The following is a 26427-nucleotide window of genomic DNA, read 5'->3' as shown; positions in this document are numbered from 1 at the left end:
CAAACAATAGATTACTGGTCGAAAATAACTTCCTTCTGTTTATATACAATACCATAAAACTTGACAACAAACTTCAAATTTCACCCCAAATAGAGTAATAAAATTCCTATCACATGGACGACAGTCTGCATGATTCTAATTCATTAGCCTATTTCATTACCAATTCGCATAAAAAATTGTAATATTTATTAATATTACAATATTTTGTAATTATGATGTTGATCACATTTCTTTCGTGATCACGAATAAGTACTAAGTTCCAAATCAAGAATTTCATCCCCTATCCTATTTTTTTTTGTACAAGATATACTAGTTATGGATTGAAGAGAGCATATAAAGACATTCTTTATTGGAAATAAAATTCTAAAGAGTGGTGTCAGATTATTTTCAAGAATATTCACAAATTGATTGGAGGGTAGGTGTTTTTAATATAAAAATCTAGGATAACAATTATATTCATTCAATTATTTTTAATTCACTGTTCATTCATATTTGATTGCGATACATTCAATCACAGTAGATTCACTGTAGAACTGAAATTTATCTGAATTGATTGAGGTCAGGTTGATTCTTATGTTGAAAAATTAGGATAACTATTAAATGGCAAATATAATTTTTCTCAGTTCCTTACCCATCTAGTTAAGTTTAGTTCAATAATCTGTAATTGGATGCATTGATGAATAAGTTGACACATTGATGCTTGAAGACTGCAAAACATACGTTAATAAACAGGTTTAAAGAACTTTCTTAGCTTATGACGCTTTGGCTGCCTAGTAACAAAAAATATAAACCAATCAAAATCGTTAAAACAAGTTTTAAAGACGTTATAATTGTTTTACTGGAAATTTTTCAATAATCGTTCAAAAGGACGGCCCCCAGTCTTCTAAGAATACGCTGAATAATTAAATCTTATAGCAACACTCATGAATAATTTCTTTATTCAAAATTGGTTGGTTAACATTGAGGATTGAATATTCTAGTATTTGATTGATGAATTTATGTTTATTGTAGTCTATCATGTGTAGTAGAGTTAATCAGTGCAGTGAATTAATGTCATCGTAGAATATATAAAAGAGCAGTCAAAGTCGTTCAAGACTTGCTTCAATTTTTCTTTAAATTCAATTTTCTAAAATATATCATTTCTTTGTGTCTTTCTTGACAAAAGGCAGCAATCCCCATACACTGGCTCCAATAATAAGCGAACAGCCCAAAGCGCTGAATATGTAATTGTAGGAGCCCATCTTTTCATATGCAGCTCCACACAGTGGAGGTCCTATCAATTGTAGTACTCCATTAACAAACAACGATATACCATAAGAAGATGCCAGTCGATCCTCCCCAAGCGAATCGACAATTATCACAGCAGTTATGCCCACATAAGTACCAGAAGCTAAGCCAAAAATACCGCAGAACACCGAGATTCCTTGATAGGAGTTGGCAAATGGAAGCACAGACAGAGACAGCCCAGAAACTAGAAGTCCCCCCACGAAGTACACTTTCTTGTCAATAGGGAGCCAATCGGACAACGCCGATCCTCCAACTCGACCTATCAAATCAAACACCGCAACTACTGACAGTAATAGAGACGCCTTCGATTTGTCAAAGCCCATAGAAACAGCATACGCTGGCAGTAGGATTGTGAAATTCGTGTAACCGATAGCGTTGGATGCATTCGATACCAAAATGATGAGGAAGACTGGATCCCGCAACAAACTGGACAAACTATTAGGATCCGTTTTGTTGATTGTAGTTTGTGAAACAGTTTTCGTCGATCGTTTATCGCTGCAACAAACACAACAGTCAAACGGTTTCGCAACGGATTTGATGGTGAGTTGTGAAGAAAACTCAGGATTTAGGCCTACTAGAGTACTGCCATGAAACGCGGTACTCACATATCTGAAAGATGAGGTTGAAACGTTGGATATAACACTGATCTTTCGGCTCATTTGAGTAGCGCTTCCTACCCGAGGCATTTGACGAGAAATGATGCTTGGTTTTCTAGATATCTGGCCAGTACTCCCCACTATCATACCAGGTCTACCGCCGATAGTCGAACATGATCCAATTTTCCTAGTGAGATGTCCTGTGCTGCCAATACTGAACACAGATTTCCCGAGGTTTGAAGTGGGACTGATTTTGCGGTTGAGTTGGTTACAACTTTCAACATTCAACAGAGGTTGATTGACATCTTTGAAAGTGTCGCCAAGTACAAGACTCTCGGGTGAATCCAGGATCTTGGCATCAACTTCATCGACCCCAACGGTATCTAGTATTACCACATCGGGGAATGCGTTATCTTCCAATTCCAGATTCTTGTTGAGTTGATCGTCAGCGTCCAATTGAGGTTGTTGTTTGCGTACTTTTTTGAGGTGATACTGAACTGGCTCGTACAACATGGCACCGACCCACACGTTCAATGTAAGGCCCCCCATTATCAGCACTGCACCCCTGAAACCACAAATTCCAAGTTATCATTGCCGTAATTCATTATCACTCTTTAAAAAATGATATCTATCATTCATAGGATATTTGTAAATGGTTAAAGTTAAGGAGGGCTCTACTCTACTTTATGAAGCACTTTTATACATTATGAAGTGTACAAATAAAAGACAATTGACTATCTATCTCATGGCTACCTGAGATCGTTACTAGATGAGTTTTGTAAGTGTTTTGTTACTAATCATAGCAGGATAAACCTATCAATTCATCTATAACTGCATGATTCAAGTTTTAATAAGCCAATTCAATTTATTTTATTACGCGTATCCCACTACACCTTTTCCAATTTTATTTGAGAAAGTATCAAGTTAATTTGAGAAATTATCAATTGTATTTGAGAACAGTCACTTGTAATTGAGAGAATGCCAGATGTAGATGAGACTAGTCAATTGTATTTGCGAAGTCATCACATGTAATTGAGAAAAGTGAATTGTATTTGAGAAATTGTCAAATGTAAATGAGAAGATATCAAGTGAAAATGAGAAAATTTTCCAATTGACATGTCGTGACTCTTCTGTAGCCTACAGTACAGGTTTGATTTAAGCAGGATAGGATACTGTACTACATACACAGTATTCCAATTAGTCAATTACTATCATAGGCTTTGCATGGGGAAAATTAATATTTTCAATGATGAAATTATTTCCCCTGTACTGTTTACGAATGATTAATGAGAATTATTTCTATGTATGTATTGGCAACGCGATTTTTGTCTCCAAACATTTTGTGAAACATTGCACTTGATGAAGATCAAATTCTCTATGTTTATGGCGCAATTGAACTTTATCATCAATCAATTGAATCTCTTGATCAAACAATTTAACAATTCTTCAATAGATTTTGGGGCTTGAAAATAATGTTTTATTCAAAAACTAAACGTTTTATTGGAATATTAAATACATTATCATATTATTTTATATGAGTACAGTTATGAAAAATTTCAAGTACTGGAAGTACTGGTTTTTCAAAATCATTTCCCAATTAAAACTGACAACTTCTCGATTTCAAATCGTATGTTCTCAAATTGAATTGATACTTTCTCAAATAAAATTCACTATTCTCTAATAAATTCACTATTACAAGTGATGACTTCTCAAATCCAATTTACTATTCTCATTTACATCTGACGTTTTCTCAATTACAATTGATACTTTCTCAAATACAGTTGGAAAAGGTGTCTGAATTACTATTCAGACATTTTCTAGAAATTCATTAAGAAAATGCGTGAATGCCATCAATCTTTTTTCGTTGTGAATTGACTACAATTTCTTAAAATTATTATTTATTCAAGTTCTTCAACGAAAAATCAATTTTGTGATCTCTTGCAACCAAAATTCCAATACATCAGATTAAATCTGTCTGAATCAATCATATAATATTTAATCCTATTTAAACCATTTATTCAGTCATAAGTACTGTAAGTATGTTGAAGAATCAAATCAAAAGAATCAGTGGGTAGCTAACTATTATGTGAAGATAATAAATTTTAACCAAGTACCTAATATTCTATTGTCATTCAAATTAAAAAAAAAAATAACAAATATATTTTAATCCTGAAAACGAACCAAGATATTTCCAAATTAGGTATTCTAATCTATTTTTTTGTTACTTATGAAATTATTTCTTAATAAATTTTATTCTAATGAGCTTTTATAAAACAGATGGATAATAATAAATTAGATGATTCATTCAAATTAGAAGTTTCAACATTACAAGTGTTTGAATTAGTTTTGGATGCGATGAAATGAATATATATAAAAGTAGATAGGTACATACATATCAAAATAAAAAGGAAGGTTGTCATGATATTGATACTTGGTTAATTATTTTTGAGAATGTCATTACAGCAAATTTAATTGAGTTGTTTATTATGAACATTTTTGGTGAACAATCATTAAAAGAGGATAATCGTTCCCATTTCTCATCCTTTTCTATCAACAAGAATAGATTCTACACATACGGTACTCTGTAACAGTAATTATGTTTTATTTGAAAATAAAAACGTACTTTGTACAAGTCATTCACATGAAAAATCCCTACCCGGTGTTCAAATTTTAATTTTTTTCATTTTATATTTTATCGCTATTTCTCCTCATAATATCAAGCACAAGTATTGGGCTCATGATGGCGGCATTATCTTCAGCAAAAAATATCTCAACTATTTACGATAACTCAGCGGCTATATCAGATTGTTTCAGTAAATTATTCATCAGGAAATATATTTTTATTTATTTATTGACAATCACAAATCATTATTACAATATAATACCTCAGTATTATATTAGCATCACCTTCAGTATTATTATTACAGTATATGATTGGGAGAAGACAAAAGGCATAGCCCAAAACTGTCTTTCTCCCAAATTTTTATGAATAGATGTTCTGAAAAAAGTATGAGATTTATTAAAAGATGCTGGCTATAATACCATAAATAGACTATAATCCTTATACAACTTTGGGGAAATGTTCCTATATTAATCTCGTGATGTTTCGTTGGTAAAAATGGCATTCCTTCTCAAGTCCCTCGAAAACCTTCATACAGGTTATCGGTATGTACGCGAAAAAAACTTCCATTTGACTAATCTGGTAGGTAAGGGAAAAAATATGTTTTTCAAGTATTAGAATATTTTCCATTTTTATCCTGTAGATGAAGATTTAGTTCAGGCTTTAAAAGTATGTTATTCAAGTCTTTCATTGTGTTTACCAATACCCAACATGCAATAGAAGAATTGCAGATGCAGATATCGAACAACATTAGCATTACATGAGTAAAATTGAACAGAGAGAATGTTATTGACATTCAAAACATGGACAAACATTGCTGATGGACATGAGTGTTTGTCAAGATTAGCATCATTGAATTGTTATTTACACTGAAAAAACATGGACATGAACATTTTTGAGGTTGTCCTTGTGCACACAACACTCACCTGTACCCATAAGTTTCTAACAAGAATCTTAGAAAAGGAGGCAAAATGATAGATCCGAGTGCACTCCCCGATATGGCAATGCCATTGGCTAGTCCTCGCAATTTCACGAAGTAGGATGTCACAATGAAAATTCCCGGTGGAAACGAAAGACCTGCTCCTGTGCCCACCAGAATACCATAACTGGAACACACACATCACCAGCCATGGTACCATACCACAATTCACACAACAACAGATAGCCCTACCCTACCATTCCCTATTTCACAGTGGCTACTCAACACGTACACTAGGTAATCAGGTCACACTAACAAACGTTTGACAACATTCTAGCTTATTATTTTTTATACAGTATTCATATTAGAATCATAAAACTATACTACTCATTTTAACCATCCTACTTTTCTCATTGTTTAAATTTTGAAATCATTAAATTCCCAACAGAAATCGGTCAGTTGAAAAAAGTATTCATGTAGTCAATTTGGTGTCCATTTTATAAAATTGATTCACCAAAGCCAACAATCATCTCACATTTTGTAACTCCTATTGATGGTGTTGTATCGTCTAAATAGAAAGTTGAAACAATAAATGTATAGGTGGATGAAAATTAACACATATATTGTTTTACATAATTATTGTTTTCCATGAGCTAGTGATGAATAACACGTTTCATTTAATAGACACGTGGATATTGTGAATACAGTAATGCTTTTTTATTGTAGGCCACTTTTCAGAGAATAATCATTGAACTTGATGAGTACTGTGAGTTACTGATTTATTCCGAAACCGTTCAATTACTAGTGTAGATTTTTTGATTTGCAACAAAATTTGAAATTTGTTCTGCAGTAATGGAATTCTGATTTCAAGTGTATTTTTAATTTTTTCCCCTTAAAATTCATGAACTGTCAATTCCTCTTCCAACTATCCATGTGCTTGGAAGATTTAGCCGAAACAATATTTCAAGATTTGCTTTTTAGAAGTGAAATAAACATTTCAATTGCATAATAATTTATGTAGGTAGGCCTATATAGTAAAAAACACAATTTTCCTATCATAATCTTCATGTCTGTTGCATGATATAATGGGCTTCAAAGTAGACTCACATGAAATTCTCAATACTATTCTAGAGGTTCTATTATTTCTATTTCACAATAGGCCACCTATCAATTGAAAAAGAATATATCTATAGACACTACACAATAGTAAGTAGGGATGGGAAATATGAAACTCAAAAATATTAACAGTGAATCTCTTATCAAACATTATAGTTTATGCTGTTGTAATAGAAAGCAATGAAGCATACTCACTAATAGTTATAATTAAAGATAATTCATTTCAAGCAATTGGAATGTTTGGTATTTTTGTTTGGACATCTTCATGTTTGTCTTTGGCAGGCAAAGAAGTAGCCTATTGCCTATATGAAAAGTGAATATGTGATCATTATGTGATTTTAAGGAGATTGGAATTTATGGGTTTTTTGAATAGTAGCATAGGCCTTGATTATCATGCTAAAACTGGGATTAATAATGAATATTTTTCGGTTGCACAATATCAATAGACTTTATCAGTTTAATCAACACAGTGACAGAAAATATTCGGTCGATTGATTAGTATATTTCTTTGCAAATCCAGTTCAACCAAGTTTCATCCGAAATCTAGAATTTCCGATCTAGATGAAAGTCTCTGATATGCTAGTTAGTAATCTCAACAACTATTCTGTAGTATTAGCCTACTAATTTTCATGTAGTTTAACTATAAACTCTTAAATGAATCTGAACATTAATCTCATGATTTGAAAAAATCTATGTCAAGCTAGAATTAGTTACGAGAAGGAGATGCAAAAGTTAAAAAATTCAAATTTAGTTTTGAAATAATCTTTAAAAAATGTATCATTAATTCACATATAAGGCGAGGTTTAAAGAGTTTCATGATGTAGCTACAAATTTGTTTTCTATTTTTCAAATACTTGTATTTAATGTTTCATATTTTTTATATTTTTTCACTCACCTAACATATAAATAGGTGATAGAGTTGGCAAAAAAGCTGAGAATCATGCCCAATCCAGCGCATGTTCCTCCAATCAAGGTAACAGTTCTGTAGCCCAATTTTCCAGATAAGTAGCTGGCCAATGGTCCTGAAAAACAAATCGAGATATAACGGATTTTAAAATTAAATGGTGCTAGTTAATAGCCTTAGTTATAGTAAACCTAAAATTATATTTTTACAGCAATAAGGAAGAAAGTGTGTCATTATCTCAATCTGTTCGGTAAAATATTTGTCTGGCCACTTTTTTTCTTGATCTCTTTGAATCAAGGAATTTTGAATATTAATTACTAATCACCTCATATTGATGGAAAAGAATATATTATCACCAATTCACTATAAATGTCGCATTAAATATTATGATTTTGGAATCATTTCGTTGACCAAGCAAATCGTATCCGTTGATCATATCCGTTGACCCATCACAATAAAAATATCAACCATGGTTCTTACCCAAAGGCTAGGGAATTACAAAAAGCATTTGTTTGCATGAAATACTTCATAAATATGTTTGATAATGAAAAAAAGGCGTCTTCAATTCACTATAATATAAATAATATTGTTTGATTTTACAAACATTTAATGAAGATTTGTAATGACTGAACAATAGCGCCTTCAATTCACTATAATGATGAAAATAATATAGTTTCCTGGGAGGGTGTATTTCCTACAATTTAACTTGAAACTGATATCTTGAAATTGAGTTATTTCCCAATATCGATTTCTAAAAATTAATGAAAAAAGATTGATATCGTCAAGATACTTATCACACTACAAAGTGTACAGGCATTATACAGTTAAGTATAATATAATACAATAATAGCTTTAAAAGGCATATCAGTTTCAAAGTGTACAGGCATTATACAGTTAAGTATAATATAATACAATAATAGCTTTAAAATATTGATAATGATTTATACGCAAAAATAAAATTTAGTAGGCTACTTGCGAAGGAAAATGACCCTGCAAAGGTTTCTGAGCGCAGAGATGATTTAATTCAATTAATTATGCATGCATATTATTGCGAGCATTAATTAGCATCCGAATAAAACGTTCGTACTCTAAGTACCGTATAATAGTTCTGAGGCCCAAAAGATAGAATAGGAAGATATCTCATAGTATAGGGCGTTTATGTTCTAAATTTCAAATTCAAACATTTCACTTTTAACTCAAGACGATAGTCCAGTAGTGATTGTACGTGAAGCTAAATAACGTTGGTAGTTCTCATAATGTGTCATTCTAACTCCATTTATCACCAGGCCTAAACAGTAATAATAGACCGTTATCGACAGTTATAGGCTAGAGTTGACAAAAATCAGCTTGAAATTTGGAACATAAACGACCTATACCATGTGATTCTATCTTTTCTCTATGGTGAGACCCTCCCGTAAGGGATCCACCAACAAAAGTCGTACGGTACCGTAAGAATATTTGTTTACCTAAAGAGCAGTAAAGGAAGTAGCAAAGAGCAGGTATCCATGACGCAGCCACAGCCGAAGCATTGAAAATCTCAAGGAACTCTATGAACAGGACGCCGAAAGATTTTATCGTTCCGGGTATAAGGAGATTGATAAGCACTGTGCCTCCCAGCACCAACCACCCCCACCCCCCGTCCGGCGGAACGTACTCGTATTCTTCATCTCTGCCCTCGCACTCCGCTATCGCAACTGCAACAACGAAAAAGAAACTCACATTAATCAATCTAATTATCACTTATTATAATTTCTAAAAGGACACTTAAAATAGTTGAAATAAGGATAATGTATACCTACTAGTAATTAATAATAACAATATAAAAATCTTGTAGTACCCTTTATTTTTTAATATAGTTCAACAACTAGTTTCAAGTTGAAAATGACCTAAGTTAGGGTCGAAACTAGTTGTTGAACTATTTTAAAGTTTTTAAAAAAATAAAGGGTACTACAAGATTTTTATATTGTTTTTACTAATTTGTTAAAAAGTAGCCCATGTGAGTGAAGTGTTTCTACTAGTAATTCTATCAAAAAAATTAATTATCACTCTTTTCTTGATTAAACTCGGCAATTATGGAAAAGAGAATACCTACTAGTAATTCTATAAAAAATAAATAAATACTCATTTCTTGATTAAAATTTACAATTATGGAAAAGAGAATGCAGGCTTCAACACTCAATATCTTCATCTCTGAAATAATTCAATTTATTCAATTTCACTAGACATTTACTATTTTAAACTTCCACTTGGAAATATTTCCAGCTTTCATAAAAAATATTGTGTAGTCCAAAAAGGACAAGCCATAAGGATACTGACACCTTTCGCATTTTTTCGGAGTTCTGAATGTTTAATTTTATAGATGGAATCATTTACAATATTCACTTTCTTGGTGAGGGCTACGCGTATTTATGAGAAAATTGAAAAATCCAAGTAGGTACCCTTTTTTCAACTTACAGCATTTTTCGACTTTCATTTACAAGTGAGTAAAATAAATTAATAAGAGTGATAGTATTTATTTAATGTTATTTATTTCATTCACTCACTTGAAAATGACATAAGTCGAAACATGTTGTGAGAAAAAAAGTTGAAAAAGGGTACTTTGATTTTTACATGTAATCGTTTTTTTTATTTCAAATAAAGTGAATAAAGCCTTGAGCTTTCAAATAGTATGATAATGCATCCTTATAATCATATCCTAATACGTTGAGCACAGCTTATAAAATGTATTTTCTGTAGAAATGATTATTAAAAAAAAATTAAAATCAAGTTATAATATTACAGCATAGGCTATTTATCATTCTTCACAAATACTAGAATAATATTTTGAAATCTTCAATTTGATTATTATTTTTGTGCTGGAAACATGGTGTATGGTGCATTCCATAAACATGTATTATGCATAATACATCAAAGATAATTTTTCAATCTCTTTGCAGGTTGACCTTGTGTGATTCACTGAGTTTTCCAATTTGATTATAACAAAAATAATTTCTACAATGGAAACAAAGAGATAATCATTTCGACAAAGAAAAACTCTCGTAATTAAATTCTATATATAAAGCAAATAGCTAACAAATAGCGTTTAATCTTGCTAATAGGAAAGTGAACGCAAGTAGTCTCTAGAGCTGTACTTTTCAGCTCAGTACTTTCAGGTTGACATTGGTGCAGCTGCAATTAGCTTCGTTGTAATAGCAGTTTCTTTATTATGTAATTGAAAGCAGTAATTTTCCAATACTTCATTTTAAAACAGGTTATAAAGCGATAGTCATGTTTAACTCAATGCTTGAATACACATTGACACATGGCATAAAAAGAGCATTCGTAATGTAAAAACACCGTTTCCCGTTTCTTAACATGCGTGCTTCTAAGTGACATTAAACATTCATTTCATTTTTCATTAATGTTCTTGTATTAAACTTTGATAAAAAATAAAAACTAAGGAACGCTTGTGGAAATCAAGGCACACCTACTGGTCAATAGAAACTCTGATAAGAAAAGAATAATAATATTGCAACTTTCTACAGAATTGAAATAAATAAGTATTTACAACCCAATATTTTAATAAACTTTGGTTTAAAGAACCCAACTCACTTGAGATAGGTAGTTTTGAATGTTCTATTATGATTGCAATTAAATGCCACGTCTATCAGTTGATATGAAATATGATTGAAATAGAAATAATAATTATTGTAATTGCGATGTTTTTATTATATGAATATTGCTATTTTGATACAATCACACAATTGAAATATGAGAGAATTGTGAATGGAAAATCCTAGAAATAGTTTCAATTCATTCACGATTTTGAATTTCATCTTTATCAAAAACTAGAGAATCCTGGAGTTAGGTTTTCTCAATTTTTTCCATGGTCTCAAAACATTTCTTCAATATGATCCTGTGTTTCATTGTTTTTCAGTATGTGAGATATCATACTGCGTAACAAATGAAAAAATATATTAAAAAATCCATTGATGTAAATCATGAAAAAATATCCACTATATAATAATGGAAAATCATTCACACAAATAATTGAGATCAATTGATTTTTTCTAGGTCAAGTTAAAAAAAGCTCAAAATCAATGTCACATTTTCCAAAGATGAAATAGAATGCTATTAATAGGGAAAAATAAGAAATAACGCACGCTATTTTAAAATATGCTCATCGACATTTTTCCAATTATTTTTATAACAAATACATTTCTCATCTATTTTCCTGCAAAATCAGATATTTTACAATATCGTACGATTTTAAAAATCAAATTCAGCAGAGAATATAGGATGAATATAATTATTGATCCCAATAATTATCGATTCATTTTAATGAAAATAAAATTATCACAATATTATGAATTACTTATACTCCTATAATTTGACCTAAAAGAAATATATGAATTAGAACAAATAAATTACGCACTCATAGATTTGATCTAATTAAAATAAATAAAATAAAATAAATAATAATCCAATTAATATAAAAAGTAGATGATTAATCAAGCTTAGGATGTGGAAGATTTTCATTAAGCTTCCAAAAACCCCAACAAAATGTTTTATTTTGAAGAGTGGAAAATTGAAAGCGAGGGAGCTACACAGTGAGGGGCGCTCAAACTCAAGCTAAATATAGTAAGTTATAAAAATTGCAATAAGCAATTGTAAGTTACACAATTTCATGAGTTTCCTAATGAACTGTACAGACATCGTAAAAAAATATTACTCAACTCCCAAACAAACCTAATAATGTTACGGTATAGTAATGATAGGTCAGTTACTGCCAGTAAAATCTTCTTTACTAAATATAAAAAATCTTCGTATTTTACACTAGGTCAAACTGCAAGTGCATAGGTACTAACTTTCATGAACGTTGGATTTTCATACTGCAAGTATGCTATTACTTTCAAAACTGCAATATACTATTTCTATGCATAAATGGTATTCTCGTATTCATTATCTGGAAAAACTAAAAATACCCGAATTAGTGGCACACTATTTTTATTATTTTGAACAAAATTGGAGGAATAAAAAATATAAATTGGGAAAATGAAAACAAATGTAAGAAACGAAAATTAGAATGATATTCTATGGTAAACCCCAGTTTTCCATTATTCTGAATAAAATATGGAGGCAGAAATAATATATCAAAATGAATTAATATTTTTGATGCGTCAATAAATTATTGGCAAGTTTAAAAACTGAAACCCAGCCAAGAAATTAGAACCTCTTAAACTATGTGAAGCATAACATCAAGACTGACAACCAGGAAATTGCCTATTACCAGAAGTATCAATTAGCTGAGAGAAAGAGGAAATTGATGTTGGAAGGCAAAGTATCGTCCCATGTTACAAGTTTGTAAAGGTGAAAGTTGATTGGAAATTAGTTTGTTCAAAACAAATTTCTTCTAAATACTAAATAGTAGTCTGTCTATTTACTATCGGGTATTTGAGAACCTATATGTAGTGAATGTCGTGTTATTTTCGAACGTGTCAAAGTAGCCTATTAATAAATGATCACCTTCAACGCCTGTTATAAGAGTAGCCTACTATTACTCATTTTATATAGCCTGCTATATCTTTGTATTTTAAAACATTTTCAAAAATCATTCGATAAGAAAGTTATTATTATAGTAGTAATTATTCTCCATTTATTAATATTCTGCATAGTACAGTAATCACAGTATAACAGTGAAATGCACTACTTCATCACTACGTCATTCTTCTAGATGTTTTCAACGATCGATATCATAAGAAAGAAGCTGTAGAGAGCAGAAAAGAGAGGTAGTGCACTGAGATGCGTTCAAGGGTGGAATTCATTAAATTTTCAGTTTGCTAAGAGCTGAACGTTAAAAGCTGAGAGAATAATTGTCAGCAGTTAGCTAGAGCTTCATTAATTTCACGTTTTACCTCGCTTACATGAAATGAGCTCTTCTTTCAACGTTTGTAGTCTAACATATATTTTTGTGTTTAAATCTATTTTAAAACTTATATACAGTATTCAATTATATTCATGTTTTTGTGAATATTTTAGTCGGTTTAATCTATCTCATGTGAAAAACATTTAAAAAAATTATCAGAGAACATAGCCTATATACGGTGTCTTTTTGAGTCTTTCTGCTTTATGATGTTGTGAAAGGTTCCATATCGAAGCAAAATTCATTTAGTTTGTTTTTATTTCCATTAAAATCAAGTTAACTTTCAAGTATTTAAGTTACTACTTAAATTAATAGGAATAAATTAATAAAGGAAACTCTTATTTTTCAAATTTAATTTTTAAAGCAAAAATAAATTTATTTGTAGCCTATAATCGAGTGTAGGATGATATATCCGGTTGAATTTATGGTTCATTAATAGTTAATAATGGTCCAAAGTTCTATAAAAGTATTAAAACATATTCTAATAAGACGTCTAATTAATTTACCAATTCTATTTACTATTAATACATAAACAAATAAAAAACAATAAAAAATACCAATTTTAAATTTAGTCAACGCGGAGAACCTTAAATTTAAAAAATATATATCTGCGTCAGGTAATAAGTTATTTTGAAATTTAAATTTTAATCTTAAGATGACTTAATTTTTATAACTAACTATTAATACTTTTTGCCATGGAGAATACCACCCAGATGCTAGAGATTACTTTATTTTTGCATTGAGTACCTAATAATTTATGCGTTTAATCCATTTGACTTTATTCTACATTTTATAACATCCATTAATTGATTTGAAATTCAAATTGAGCACGTATTCCTCTTTTTCTAAATGTTATAGGGAAGTAAATGGACAGTATTTATAATAATAAGTACTCCATAAATTGCTAGTGTCTGATTTTAAAACAGCGATGTTACATAACCCGCAATGAATGCTTTCTACTACCACTTGTGACACTTGTTTTTATTTATACTGTCATTAATAAACAATAAATGTTTTTACGACGGCTAGTAGACACTGTTAACTTACGTATTCAAGTGGAAGATAAATAATGACATTCAATACATCGTACGATTTCATTGTATACATTATAATGAAAACTAGTTCTGCCTCGTTGAGAGCGGTTGTTCAGAGAAGATTGATTCGAGAGTATATTTTATAGTCGTCAATCTTTGCTTCTCTTCGATGACATTTGAAGGCCTGTAGGATAACTGTCAAGTGCCTTGAGAGGTTGAAAAACTTACCGGTACTATAGAAACTGTACTACAATAATGTATGTGTACTGTGTGATTTTGTTACTGAATAGAAATGCAATGCAGGACAACTGCATGAAGGCTACAAAGGAGAGGAGATTCAATGTAGTGAGTATAATATGACATTGAAACAACAAAGCAATTGCTAGTAGGTGGGAACTGAAATGAATATAAATATATATAATTATTTGTTTTCAAGGAAGAGCATCAAGCAACTTTTTTTAGTATGGTAGACGGTAGGCCTACAGATAGCAACAACTTAAAACAATGGATGGTAGGTACATTGTTTCAAATGTCACAATTGGAAAAGTTGTAGTGTAATAAAGGACTACCGTACTTAATTGTGATGGAGTAAAGTTTTTCTGTTGATCGATCATCGATCGAACTGATGTTATGGAGTTGGAAAGCGGATTTGGAGATAGTTTCAAGTGTGAAACAATCAAAAGATGATTGACTGGAAAAGTGAGTTTGTCCTCCAGATCTTAGAAGGCCTTTTTGTTTCCTATTTTTCAATCCCTTTTTCTACTTTAGGGAATTTTCCGTTCTATTTTTGGTGATTTGGTATCCTTTCTGGATGGCTAATCATTTAAGATCATGGAAAACTAATTTTCAGTTTTGCTTCAAGAGTTGATAGCTGATAGCTAAAATTCAAATATAATTTTCAGAAGACATTGATAAAATTGAATGTATTTTTCAACTCCCAACAGTCAAAAAGTATGAGGAAACTACATTTTCAACTGGGAAAACCTGATATTAGGATCAAGAAACAAATGTTGAAAAAAGTGATAGCTAAATTGCATGACCTATGCCTATATTGCTAATTTTTAAGGGAGTCATTGAAAAATCCAATGTATTTCCCAACTCCCAACTGTCCAAAAAGTATGAGGAAACCATAATTTCAAATGAGAGAAGGTCAAATAAAAACAAATATGATGGATAAACCAAAAATAAATAAGATATTTGTAAGCTTTAATTGAAAATCCTTTCTTGCTATTGTGAGAATTGTTATATTTGTTATATGACTGATAAAATGAATTGTAAACTTCAATCATAACAAATTAGGCTACAATAATTATCTGCTCCATGATTTTAATAATAAAATTGCACCATTACACTTTCAATGAACTTTGGTTGGTTTATCTCGTTTTGTATTTCCTTCCCCGAGTGAAGTCAGTTTTCACTGATAAAGTTGAAAGGAAAACTTGAAAACTTGCTGATTCATTTAACGTAGAATCACTAAATGTAACAATAACAATTAGTTACAATCACAAACTCCACCGCCCACAAATTAGGCTTGCAAGATAGCTTTTATTATGAACCTTGCAATGATGCAATCATCCAAATCACAAAAGAGTTGCTTTAGCTGAGATTTCACTGTCATTATCTGTTTTTATGATGGATTGAAATATAATAGCCGGAATTTTTAATTGAAAAAATTGCTGAATTTCATCAGTGAGTTTAGGATAATTTATTGTTAATTGGAAATTTTTAAATCGAGTCATGAGTTTTCAACAATAGGTGGCTTGTGCAATGGTAAATTCCATATGAACTATAAATCGACATAAAATAAAAATCCACATGGGCTATCGAACTAAAGATTCAGTTTAAACTTTATGTCAATTTCTGCAACAAATGTAGCCTATCATATTTTAAGGAATCTCAAGCTTCAATCATGTTTGTTTTCTCCATTATTGACCTACAAAGTAATAGCTTGTTATCTGAATAATAATAGCTCAAGTTATCTGATACATTAGAAATTGGAGAAAAAGTTCGACCATAGACAGTAGACAATTTAAAAAAATGTTTTTGATAAAAATCACTCAATTCCCAATATTTTTCAGAACAACTTGAGAGAATCTAGAGCTTTGTGAGAGTGAGTCATACCTCTGGTCAATGAACCTCCTTTGACTCATGTTTGCTAAAAAGTTGAATATATTGAGTTGTAAACTCACTTTACATGGTAATAAAATACGTTGGGAAAATGCTAATTACTCACTCCATGAACATTGAAGTGAGTTGTTTTTATGAATTGATGTAACTCTTGGTCAAGGGCAACTGTAATATTCCTTTCTTCTTCTACAAAAAATATTATGCTAACTCTTTCAAATTCAAATAGTAAACTCTAGTTAACAGTAAAAGTGAATCCTCTTTTAGTCTCCATGCCAGTAAATTATTGAACTGACATGCAATAGTCTTACTTGGTGAGTGAATTATTAAGATATTAAAGGTGATTCACCAAGACTCTTTAGAAACAAAGGTATAAGGTTATTAACTGCGCTTAGCCTTGAAATTATACAGGCATAGAGCATATAAATGTATATTATACATTATGAAATATTGACTGTGTGCAACAGTAGAATTAGTCTGATGCCTATAAAACTGGCAAATAGTACTTCTAATGCCTCAATTCAATTACAGTACTAGAAAATCAGAGAGGAAGTTTTTATCAAAAAAGAGTTATACAGTAGCCTACTCAAGTTTATCTATATTTAGAATAAAATAATATTTTATTTTAATCTTCTGAAGGATTTTTGGTAATTATCAATTACAGAGTTATAAAAACTCTACTCCCATCTTTTTAACAGTCATTTTCAAAGGGATAAAATCTATATAGAAAATCTCCATTTTGCAATTTCTTTGCATATCAAATTGACGCTTCTGATAAAATTGGATTGAGAAGAGCTACCGTAAAAGTTTCATTGAAATCTATACGGAAAGTAAATGAGGACAATAAAACTTAAAAGCTAGGTACGGTGATAAAATAGGGATAAGTGGTTATCATGCCTACTTTAAAAAGAGATGGAGTTAAGGCTACTGCGAAGAATCGCTGGGGATGCCTGATGGAAAAATGAGTGGAATAAGAAAAGAGAGAATCGTGATTTCTCGTTTTTCAACGACCTGACTCAATCTTGCCTCCTTATTTTCATCTCATTTTTGCGTCAAATCCGGCACGTAATATGAACTTTACCTCACAAAAAGTTCTCGACCCGCATTTACAATATTGATCCACTAAAACCAACGCAATCTTACTTATTTCGGAATCTGACGTTAATAGAAGAAATAAAAATACACATCCTCAAGACTCATAAACTCTTGAAATAGCAGATTATTGAACTCTAGGCTTTTCCTTCGGGATAACAAATAATTTCATTGACAGCAAAATACCAAAATTATTACTATATTACTAAAAACAGTCTATAATGAACACATTACTGAACAGAATTACTGTATAGTAATAAATTATAAATAATTTCAAAGTAATATGCGATTGTCGTCAAGTAGACCCATCTACATTATAATTCTTAGTATGTTACAAATAATAATAATCTTAGAGGAATTTGATAGGTAGTCCAACATTTTAAATATTTCATCTCCTCTCCAAATTATAGTAGATACCTTTTTAAATTCGGTAAGCTTTTCACTTCTACCAGTTTTACTTCCTCTAAAATACTGAACAAATAGAATATGCTGCTCCAATTAAGAACTATAAATAATATATTTTCTAAATGGATCGAATGAAAGCAAATCAATAATTTGAATGGTTCCATCTTTCACACAATGCAACAATAAGGCTATTTGCCAATAATTACCGCACTCAGTAAATTCTGACGTCAATGCTTCAACCGCAGTATAGAGCTAAATAAAGCTTATCGTATAGGTACTTTACTATTGTTATAGTTGAAGAAAGAGTTCATCTTGTATCTTGTAAAAGATTTAAATGAGATCTGTCAAATAGGAAAAGGTACAATCAAATCAAGAATGTTGAAGAATGACTTCAAGAGATGTAAATACAAAATTCTCTAGCCTATTTCAAGTGGCAGTCTTATTTATCTCATTTACTCTCATCATGTTCTTATAATTTTAAATTACTACAATCTGTTCCATGTGTAGGCCTAATCCGAAAGCACGTGTACTTCAAGTGTCAATACAGACGCGAGGCGACTTTCCATTCTGGTCTACAAAATATGACTCATCCATAAAATTGATGAAGATTTCAAAGTTCTGCGAAAATTCCTGCTTGTATGGATTCTAATCTTGTTTAACATTTAAAAGACAAGGTTAGAATAATTTCTTTGAACAGAGAAAAGATTTTACAAATAATAGAAAAAAGAGGAAAACGTAATAGATTCTTAGTAGATATTTAAATGACGTTAGCATTCTCAATGATTTTCCTCGTACGTGGTATTATTTCTTATTAAAGGTCTAAACGGTTATTTATCATTGAATGTATCTACTGTACTTGGAATTAAAAATAGTTAAATGTACATGTACTCACATAATAGCTAGTTATTGAATACGCCCAGACAATTAAAAGAACCAAATGGATGAAATTAAAAGCATAATATTTCTTAGAAGTGTTGAAAACATACAATTTTCCTTTTCTGAGAATTTCAATAATTCTTTTTCAAATTAGACTTCTATAATATATTGAAGTTTATCAAGGCTTTGCTCATCGGCTTGTATCACACATAATATTAGCCTAATAAATTAATTTTTATTCCAAAGGCTCGTAAACGTAAAAAAAAACAAACAAATTGTTACTTTGCTTTCCAGTATGTCATGCTCCAATAATGATTTTCAAAAGTTCTTTCGAATTATCTTATGACCGGTGAGTGGATAATGGACTCGTATAATTAATTCTTCAATTAAAGAGAACTATTCAAATTTATTTTGTTATAATTATTTTCAAATTATAAAATGAACCTTTTGCTTTATCGTAATATGTATTATTTTTGCCAACCCTTTTTTATCACCTCACAAATTGTAATATTCCCTATTTATTTTTTGTTGTATTTTGTTTTCAATTGTTTCTTCTGTGTTTTCTTTTGTTTTTATGTAATATCTCCTATTCAAATTTATTTTGTTATAATTATTTTCAAATTATAAAATGAACCTTCTGCTTTATCGTAAGATGTATTATTTTTGTCAACCCTTTTTTATTCCCTCACAAATTGTAATATTCCCCTATATTTTCTGCTGTGACAGGTAATTTGATAATGACCACGAAGGCTTACATTATTCTAATCATCCAATTCCTTCACTATGATAGCAAAAACTCAACAAATTATCTTATTAATCAAGTTCTACCCTTGCTTTGTTGTGACAGGTAAGTAGGCCTATCTAACGCTATAACGAGAACACCAGGCACATTTTGATCACGTAGGCCTAGGCCCATTTTCACGGATGGTTAGAGTTTGGCCAGAGCGATAGGCCTGAAAAAACTGGTGTTACATCTCACAACCTTGACCCGCTATCAGCCTTTATCGGAGAGTATCAAAGGAGATAGAAAGCACAGTGCCAATTCTATCTTCCAGGCTATTCATGTGTCACACAGCCCACCCTTTCACCACCCCCACCCCCACAGAATGGAACTGTATATAATATGCACATAGAACCATGTTCCACCTCAGAGCCCTGAACCAATTGTATAAATATATATACAGTACAATAGAGCATGCTATATAGTTCTATGCATATAGAACTAGAGAACATATATATATAGGGCCTACAATTCTGTGCCTCAGAGCAGAGCTTCTCCTCAACAGAATAGAGCGTGAAATGGATTTTCCACCTCACTCACTCAGAAACGTCTGTTCTGAGGCGTTTTTCTGATAACACGAGTTGCTAATACTTCAACTGAGATTGATGGATGTGAAATGCTTTGAAAAGATGGATAGAATCAGATTTGAAAGAAGTTTGCTCTGCTTTCGTTTCTGCGAAGGTGATGAATCACTACGGTAATTGTATTTGAGTGTTATTGTTGGGAGCAATACAATATACAATATACCTAGTTGAGTATAATAAGGTGTGGATAGATACTATTTATACCTTCTTATATCGTATAACCTTTACAGGGGCGTATATCTATAAAGCGTGAAGCGTCTGCGAACATTTCAGGAAGAGATAGAGCTAGATAACACTTCTTTTTCTTAGTCATAACTTAGTTGTTATAACTATTGATGCACGGTTGAATAGGTAAAAAGGTACTTTAGAAAGTTTGTATGAAAGGTTCTATTTGAATTGTAGATACAAAATCGATAACACATCAAGAAATTAATAATTTATTGAGAGCATCTTCTATTGAAGCTTTATTAAATTCGAATTGTTATAAATGAGGGGGGCAATTCTATTTTGAATTTAGGAACAGAGTAGCCTTTCAGTGTACAACTACCAGAGAATTACTGTTAGAAGCTTTCAGAAAAAATAAGTATACCGTACTATATTAAGGGAGTACATATTATATATCAATTGATAATGGCGTAATAGCCAAAACTACAGTAACTATATTACCCAAATATAGGGTAATATAGTTATTGTAGCCAAAACTAGTATCCCTTCACTCTATAAATAAGTTTTTATGACAATTTCAAGAGTAAATAATGTAGAAGGTGTTCAGAAAAATAATTACTATATTATAGAGAATGATTATAATGCAACAGCCAAACTAATTTACCATTACTAAATTATAATAATTATAATTTTCATTTTAAAATGAAATCAACTGTGAAAATATGTATAGTGAGGTCCACGTTATAATGGCAGTGTTTGATAAGCAATAGTATTGCCATCCCTGTCTATCATTCAACTCAATAGATAAGTTGTGACAAATTCGAGAACCTACTAGTATTCAATATGGATACCTACCATACCTACTTTTAAAACTAGAAAAATGGATTCTAGGTGCTCTAATACAAAAGGGAGATGGCTGTTTCATTCTGGATGGTGTAAAGATGTTTAGCGGAAACTTTAACGGGGATAATTTGAAATTCTAATTGATTGGGCCTCAGTCTAGGTCACACAATAATTCATTTACATTATTGTGATTTTTTTCAATTTTTCGAAACTCCCAATTATCATCAAAACGCGTATGACTTGAAAACCAATTGTGTTATAATTTATGATTGATGCAACGCTTTTGGTGTAGGCCTACTACTCATTACAAATTTACAATAAACTCTCAATTAGGTACACCTTTTATTTATGGTTATTACTGTTATCTTAGATTTGGATTGAACTCATTACACTTTACTCAATAAACTCACATAATTGAATATATTTTCTATTTAAATAATTAGTATTCTGTAACTCTAGATAAACAGATAGAAATATATCATATGGAAAATGTCATTTGTCACTTGACACTACAGTATTACTAGATGACAATAATTTATTAGTCATTGGAACAGAACTTGATAGCATTTATATGTAGCATTAGTCAGGGGGAAGTGGTTCTGAAATGAGATTTTTAAAGTATGAGAAATTGCACAGAGAAGAGGAGATTTTTCTCAGAGGAAATGAATAAGATAAAGCTGATATTATATATATTGATGTTTTGAGTAGCTGCATTATCATTTTACTGAGAACTTCACTTCTCAAAATAAGAAGTTAGGTGTAGGATTTCAAGATATTTTTCACTAGAAAATGCGTGATATCTTGTCGGTAGCATGAGATGATTACAAAGTAATTAAATAAGATTTAATTTTTACACCATACCTTTAATTAACTATAAAATCTTGATTTCACAATGATTGGAACTAACCATTTATAATAATATCAATATATACATTTCAATATATTCAAGTATTACATTTTTTCAATCATTTCGAATAATCATACATATCTATAGGCACTTGAAAAAACCAATTATTGAAAAATCATCCAAATTGTCATTTTTGACAATGAGATTGATCATAGTAGTGGAAGATCGCAGTAACTTGATTGACCGAGCGAAGTGAGGTCTAAGATTCAAGTCGACGGTTTGGCATTTCTCTTAATGTTTATATGTTGCGCATTTACGTCGAAACGCGGTAATTTCCATGAAATTTGACAGGTATGTTCCTTTTTTAATTGCGCTTCGACGTATATACAAGGTTTTTGGAAATTTTGCATTTCAAGGATAATATAAAAGGAAAAAGGAGCCTCCTTCATACGCCAATATTAGAGTAAAAATTGGACTATACAATTATTCATCATAAATCAGCTGACAAGTGATTACACAGATGTGTGGAGAAGCCAGTCTATTGCTGTATTTCCATAAGGTCTATAGTTTCAATCAGGTACTTGTGGATGAGAATAATTAATACTGCGTGAGGTCTACTGTTCACAGAACTACTAGGCTACTGAGGCATTTTTTTATAAAAAAAGTTCAATTTTCTCTCACTGTGTCATGCAGAAGAAGTCACGTGGGTATTTCATCCCTAGTAAAAATACATATGAATATTTCATATTGCAAAAAAATCATGAATTTCATATTCATATAGATTGAGTAAGTTATTAACATTATTAAAATTAAATTGTTACAACAGATATCATTTAGATTGAATATTTAATTCATAATAAATAAAATAATTCAAGTCATTAAATATATGTTTTAAAATTCTATTATTAGTAATGGTACACTTCAAAAATATATATTTTTTTAATTTACAAGGTGTTTAAGATTGTTTCTACATCTTCAATTGCCCTGCCATGAGGTTTGAGGTTTAAGCACTATTTTCACGTTCATGTTAATGCAATGTTTAATGACATTTGATATCAAAATTACTGACAAAACTGTAATGTTTACTGTTAGGGTCTCTTAGAAGAAAAATAAAATAAGAATGGCAAAATAATGCAGATATGATAACATGAAGGTAATACAAATTACATCAGTATTGCAAAGACAAAATACGAAATGTTGAAAAAGTGTTCTTACCTTTCTGATTACTTGTTTTAGCAGGTGGACCCGACTGTGCTGAAGTATTGCTCTCGCATTGGCATTTGGTCATGATGAACTCGTTTATCCATCACAGGGATGGATCACAGGTTTGAAGTCAATCAGGATTCATAAGCAGAAGCCGGTAGTCTGGCAATGCAACCGGCGACAAGGTGGTAGCACAGTTCATAAAAAGAACACTCATAGTCGAGATATTCATCTGTAGAACAGCTTTTTTGACGACTTTAAAAAAATTACGACTAAAAAAAATAATCGAATTTCACAATTTACACAAAGGAAAAAGTACTCTGAAAACAATTATATATACACATATACAGAGGTCTGATCGTAGTTTCAAATATGAGCAAGGAAAGTTTTGTGAGTGTACCACACCACATTTTTGGGTGTTGGTCTGTTGTGTGTGTGTGTGTGTGTGTGTGTATGTGTATGTGTATGTGTGTGTGTGTGTGTGTGTGTGTGTGTTGTGTGTGTGTGTGTGTGTGTGTGTGTCTGTGAACACGATAACTCCATTCCTAATTAACCGATTGACTTGAAATTTTAAACTTAAGGTCCTTATACCATGAGGATCCGACAATAAGAAATTCAATAAAATTCAATTCAAGATGGCGGATAATTACTAAAAACCATGTTTTCCACGTTTTTCTCGAAAACGGCTCTAACGATTTTCTTCAAATTTATACCATGGATAGCTATTTATAAGCCCTATCAACTGGCATTTTTGGGAGTCTCATTTTTGGGAAAATTCCAGGAGCTCCGTAATATTCTTGAGAAAAATGGAGGATAATGGCTAAAAAACCATGTTTTTCACGGTTTTCTCGAAAACAGCTCTAATGATTTTCTTCAAATTTATACCATGGATAGCTATTCATAAGCCCTATCAACTGGCATGAGTCTCATTTCTGGGAAAATTTCAGGAGCTCCGAAATATTCTTGAGAAAAATGGCGGATAATGACTAAAAAACCGTTTTCTCGAAAATGGCTCTAACGATTTTCTTCAAATTTATACCATGGATGGCTATTCATAAGCCCTATCAACTGACATGAGTCTCATTTCTGGAAAAATTGCAGGAGCTCCTTAATATTCTTGAGAAAAATGACAGTTACTGAAAAACCATGTTTTTCACGATTTTCTCAAAAACGGCTCTAAAGATTTTTTTCAAATTCATACCCTGTATAGTTATTTATCAGCTCTATCAACTGGCATGAGTCTTTTTCCTGAGAAACTAATGGGGGGTCCACCCCATCCTTGAGAAATGGACTTTGTAACCCCCTTCTCGTGCATGAGGTAGGTAGGTAGAGCAGTTTATAAAAAGAACACAGTCATAGTCAAGATATTTCATCTGTAGAACAGCTGTTTTGACGACTTTCAAAAAAATCATCGAATTTCACAATTTACACAAAGGAAAAAGTATTCTGAAAACAATTACACACATATACAACAGTAGTCTGATCGTAGATTGAATATTTAATTCATAATAAATAAAATAATTCAATGTTAATGCAATGTTTAATGACATTTGATATCAAAATTACTGACAAAACTGTAATGTTTACTGTTAGGGTCTCTTAGAAGAAAAATAAAATAAGAATGGCAAAATAATGCAGATATGATAACATGAAGGTAATACAAATTACATCAGTATTGCAAAGACAAAATACGAAATGTTGAAAAAGTGTTCTTACCTTTCTGATTACTTGTTTTAGCAGGTGGACCCGACTGTGCTGAAGTATTGCTCTCGCATTGGCATTTGGTCATGATGAACTCGTTTATCCATCACAGGGATGGATCACAGGTTTGAAGTCAATCAGGATTCATAAGCAGAAGCCGGTAGTCTGGCAGTGCAACCGGCGACAAGGTGATAGTACCCTAGCGAAATAACAACCACACTGGCCAACTGACGACATATTATTGTATTATTCTATCAGTTATGTAGTCAACTATTTTAGTGTTGACAGATTCGTACCGCGTTATTTGGCACTACTAAATAAATGTGCACGCGTCTCATCATGAGATAGACTGCTTGACGTTGTAATAGTGTTATGTGAGCTACACAAAGGAACGTCTTTGGATACAAAAGTCACCCGTTGCATCATCTACGGTAGTTGATTCACCTAGTAACCTACTTTTTTGGCAGATAAAAAATAAAATTAGATGACACCGGTCCAACATCGTTGGACAAGTAATCGGAAAGTGATTGGTCCTCTTCATGGGTGATTGCATCTTCTCCTTCCTGTATATTGTATTTGTTTTGCCTCATACAATAATCAGGACGTTGTAATCATGACTTTCTGTATTAAGTAGGTATTGCTAATAATGATAATTGAAGATCAGATCATCTCAGATTCAAAATAAACTTGCATCATTAGTTCCACAATAACATAGGCCTACAGAAATTTGTTATCAAAGCCCACTTCTGTAAATACTGCAGTCTCCTATGTAATCAAAAAGTTCTGTGTACCGTATCTCCCGTTTTATTTTCCTTCAACACTTATAAAGAACATCATAATCTCACTAAAAATGCGTTTTTAATAATCACATAGCCATAAATTGAGCAATTTCCTTAGTTATTATTTATGATGTCTTACACATTTTGAAATACAAAGTTTCCTATTTCTCAGCTCGTTTCTTAATCAGCTCAAGACTCTTGTTGACATGAAATTCCACACGACTCCTTAATTTATAAATCAGCAGAAATTTATCAATAGGCCTACCTTATAAATAGTTTCTCATATACCTTACAAATAATTACGTGTGTAATTCGATTGACTTTAAAATACTGTAGCCTACATTGTGAACAAAAAAATCTTTACAAAGCAACAATATTATTCAATTCAATTTCACTCACAGTTATTTACTTTCAAACCATTTATGAGTGAAATTTACTTCCAATTGTGAATGAAACTGAATTCCATTATATAGTCACTTGGTCCAGATTTTTCTCAGTAGCACAGTTCATAATGTACAGTATTGTAAGTCAACCAAATTATACACAAGACTGAAATTGATACATTTGTAAGAGTGTTGCAAATGTGAAATGAGAATCCTTTGGGCAAGCGTTGACTTGACCGCAGTGCGTCAAGGCTCTCTGAGCTAGG

General features: G+C 31.4%; 1 protein-coding gene across 4 annotated transcripts; it reads right to left on the bottom strand.

Moving 5' to 3' along the window:
- Window positions 1-288: 288 nt before the first annotated feature.
- On the bottom strand, window positions 289-26427 carry LOC111053323 (monocarboxylate transporter 13). 4 transcript variants are annotated; one of them, XM_022340188.2, is made up of 5 exons: window positions 25015-26427; window positions 8909-9136; window positions 7434-7560; window positions 5430-5609; window positions 289-2448 (listed from the first exon to the last, which is right to left on the bottom strand). In XM_022340188.2, the coding sequence occupies exons 1-5, from the start codon at window positions 25085-25087 to the stop codon at window positions 1137-1139; spliced, it is 1920 nt and encodes a 639-aa protein (XP_022195880.1). In that variant the 5' UTR covers window positions 25088-26427; the 3' UTR covers window positions 289-1136. The 4 variants fall into 4 exon arrangements, with proteins under 4 accessions (XP_022195880.1, XP_039288206.1, XP_022195886.1 ...); XM_039432272.1 differs by lacking the exon at window positions 25015-26427 and adding an exon at window positions 23311-23490; XM_022340194.2 differs by lacking the exon at window positions 5430-5609.

The sequence above is a fragment of the Nilaparvata lugens genome, chromosome 7 (genome assembly GCF_014356525.2).
Source record: "Nilaparvata lugens isolate BPH chromosome 7, ASM1435652v1, whole genome shotgun sequence".
In the NCBI taxonomy this organism is placed as follows: domain Eukaryota; kingdom Metazoa; phylum Arthropoda; class Insecta; order Hemiptera; family Delphacidae; genus Nilaparvata; species Nilaparvata lugens.
The sequence above is the reverse complement of the archived record's forward strand: the minus strand, read 5'-3'. Positions and strand labels throughout refer to the sequence as shown.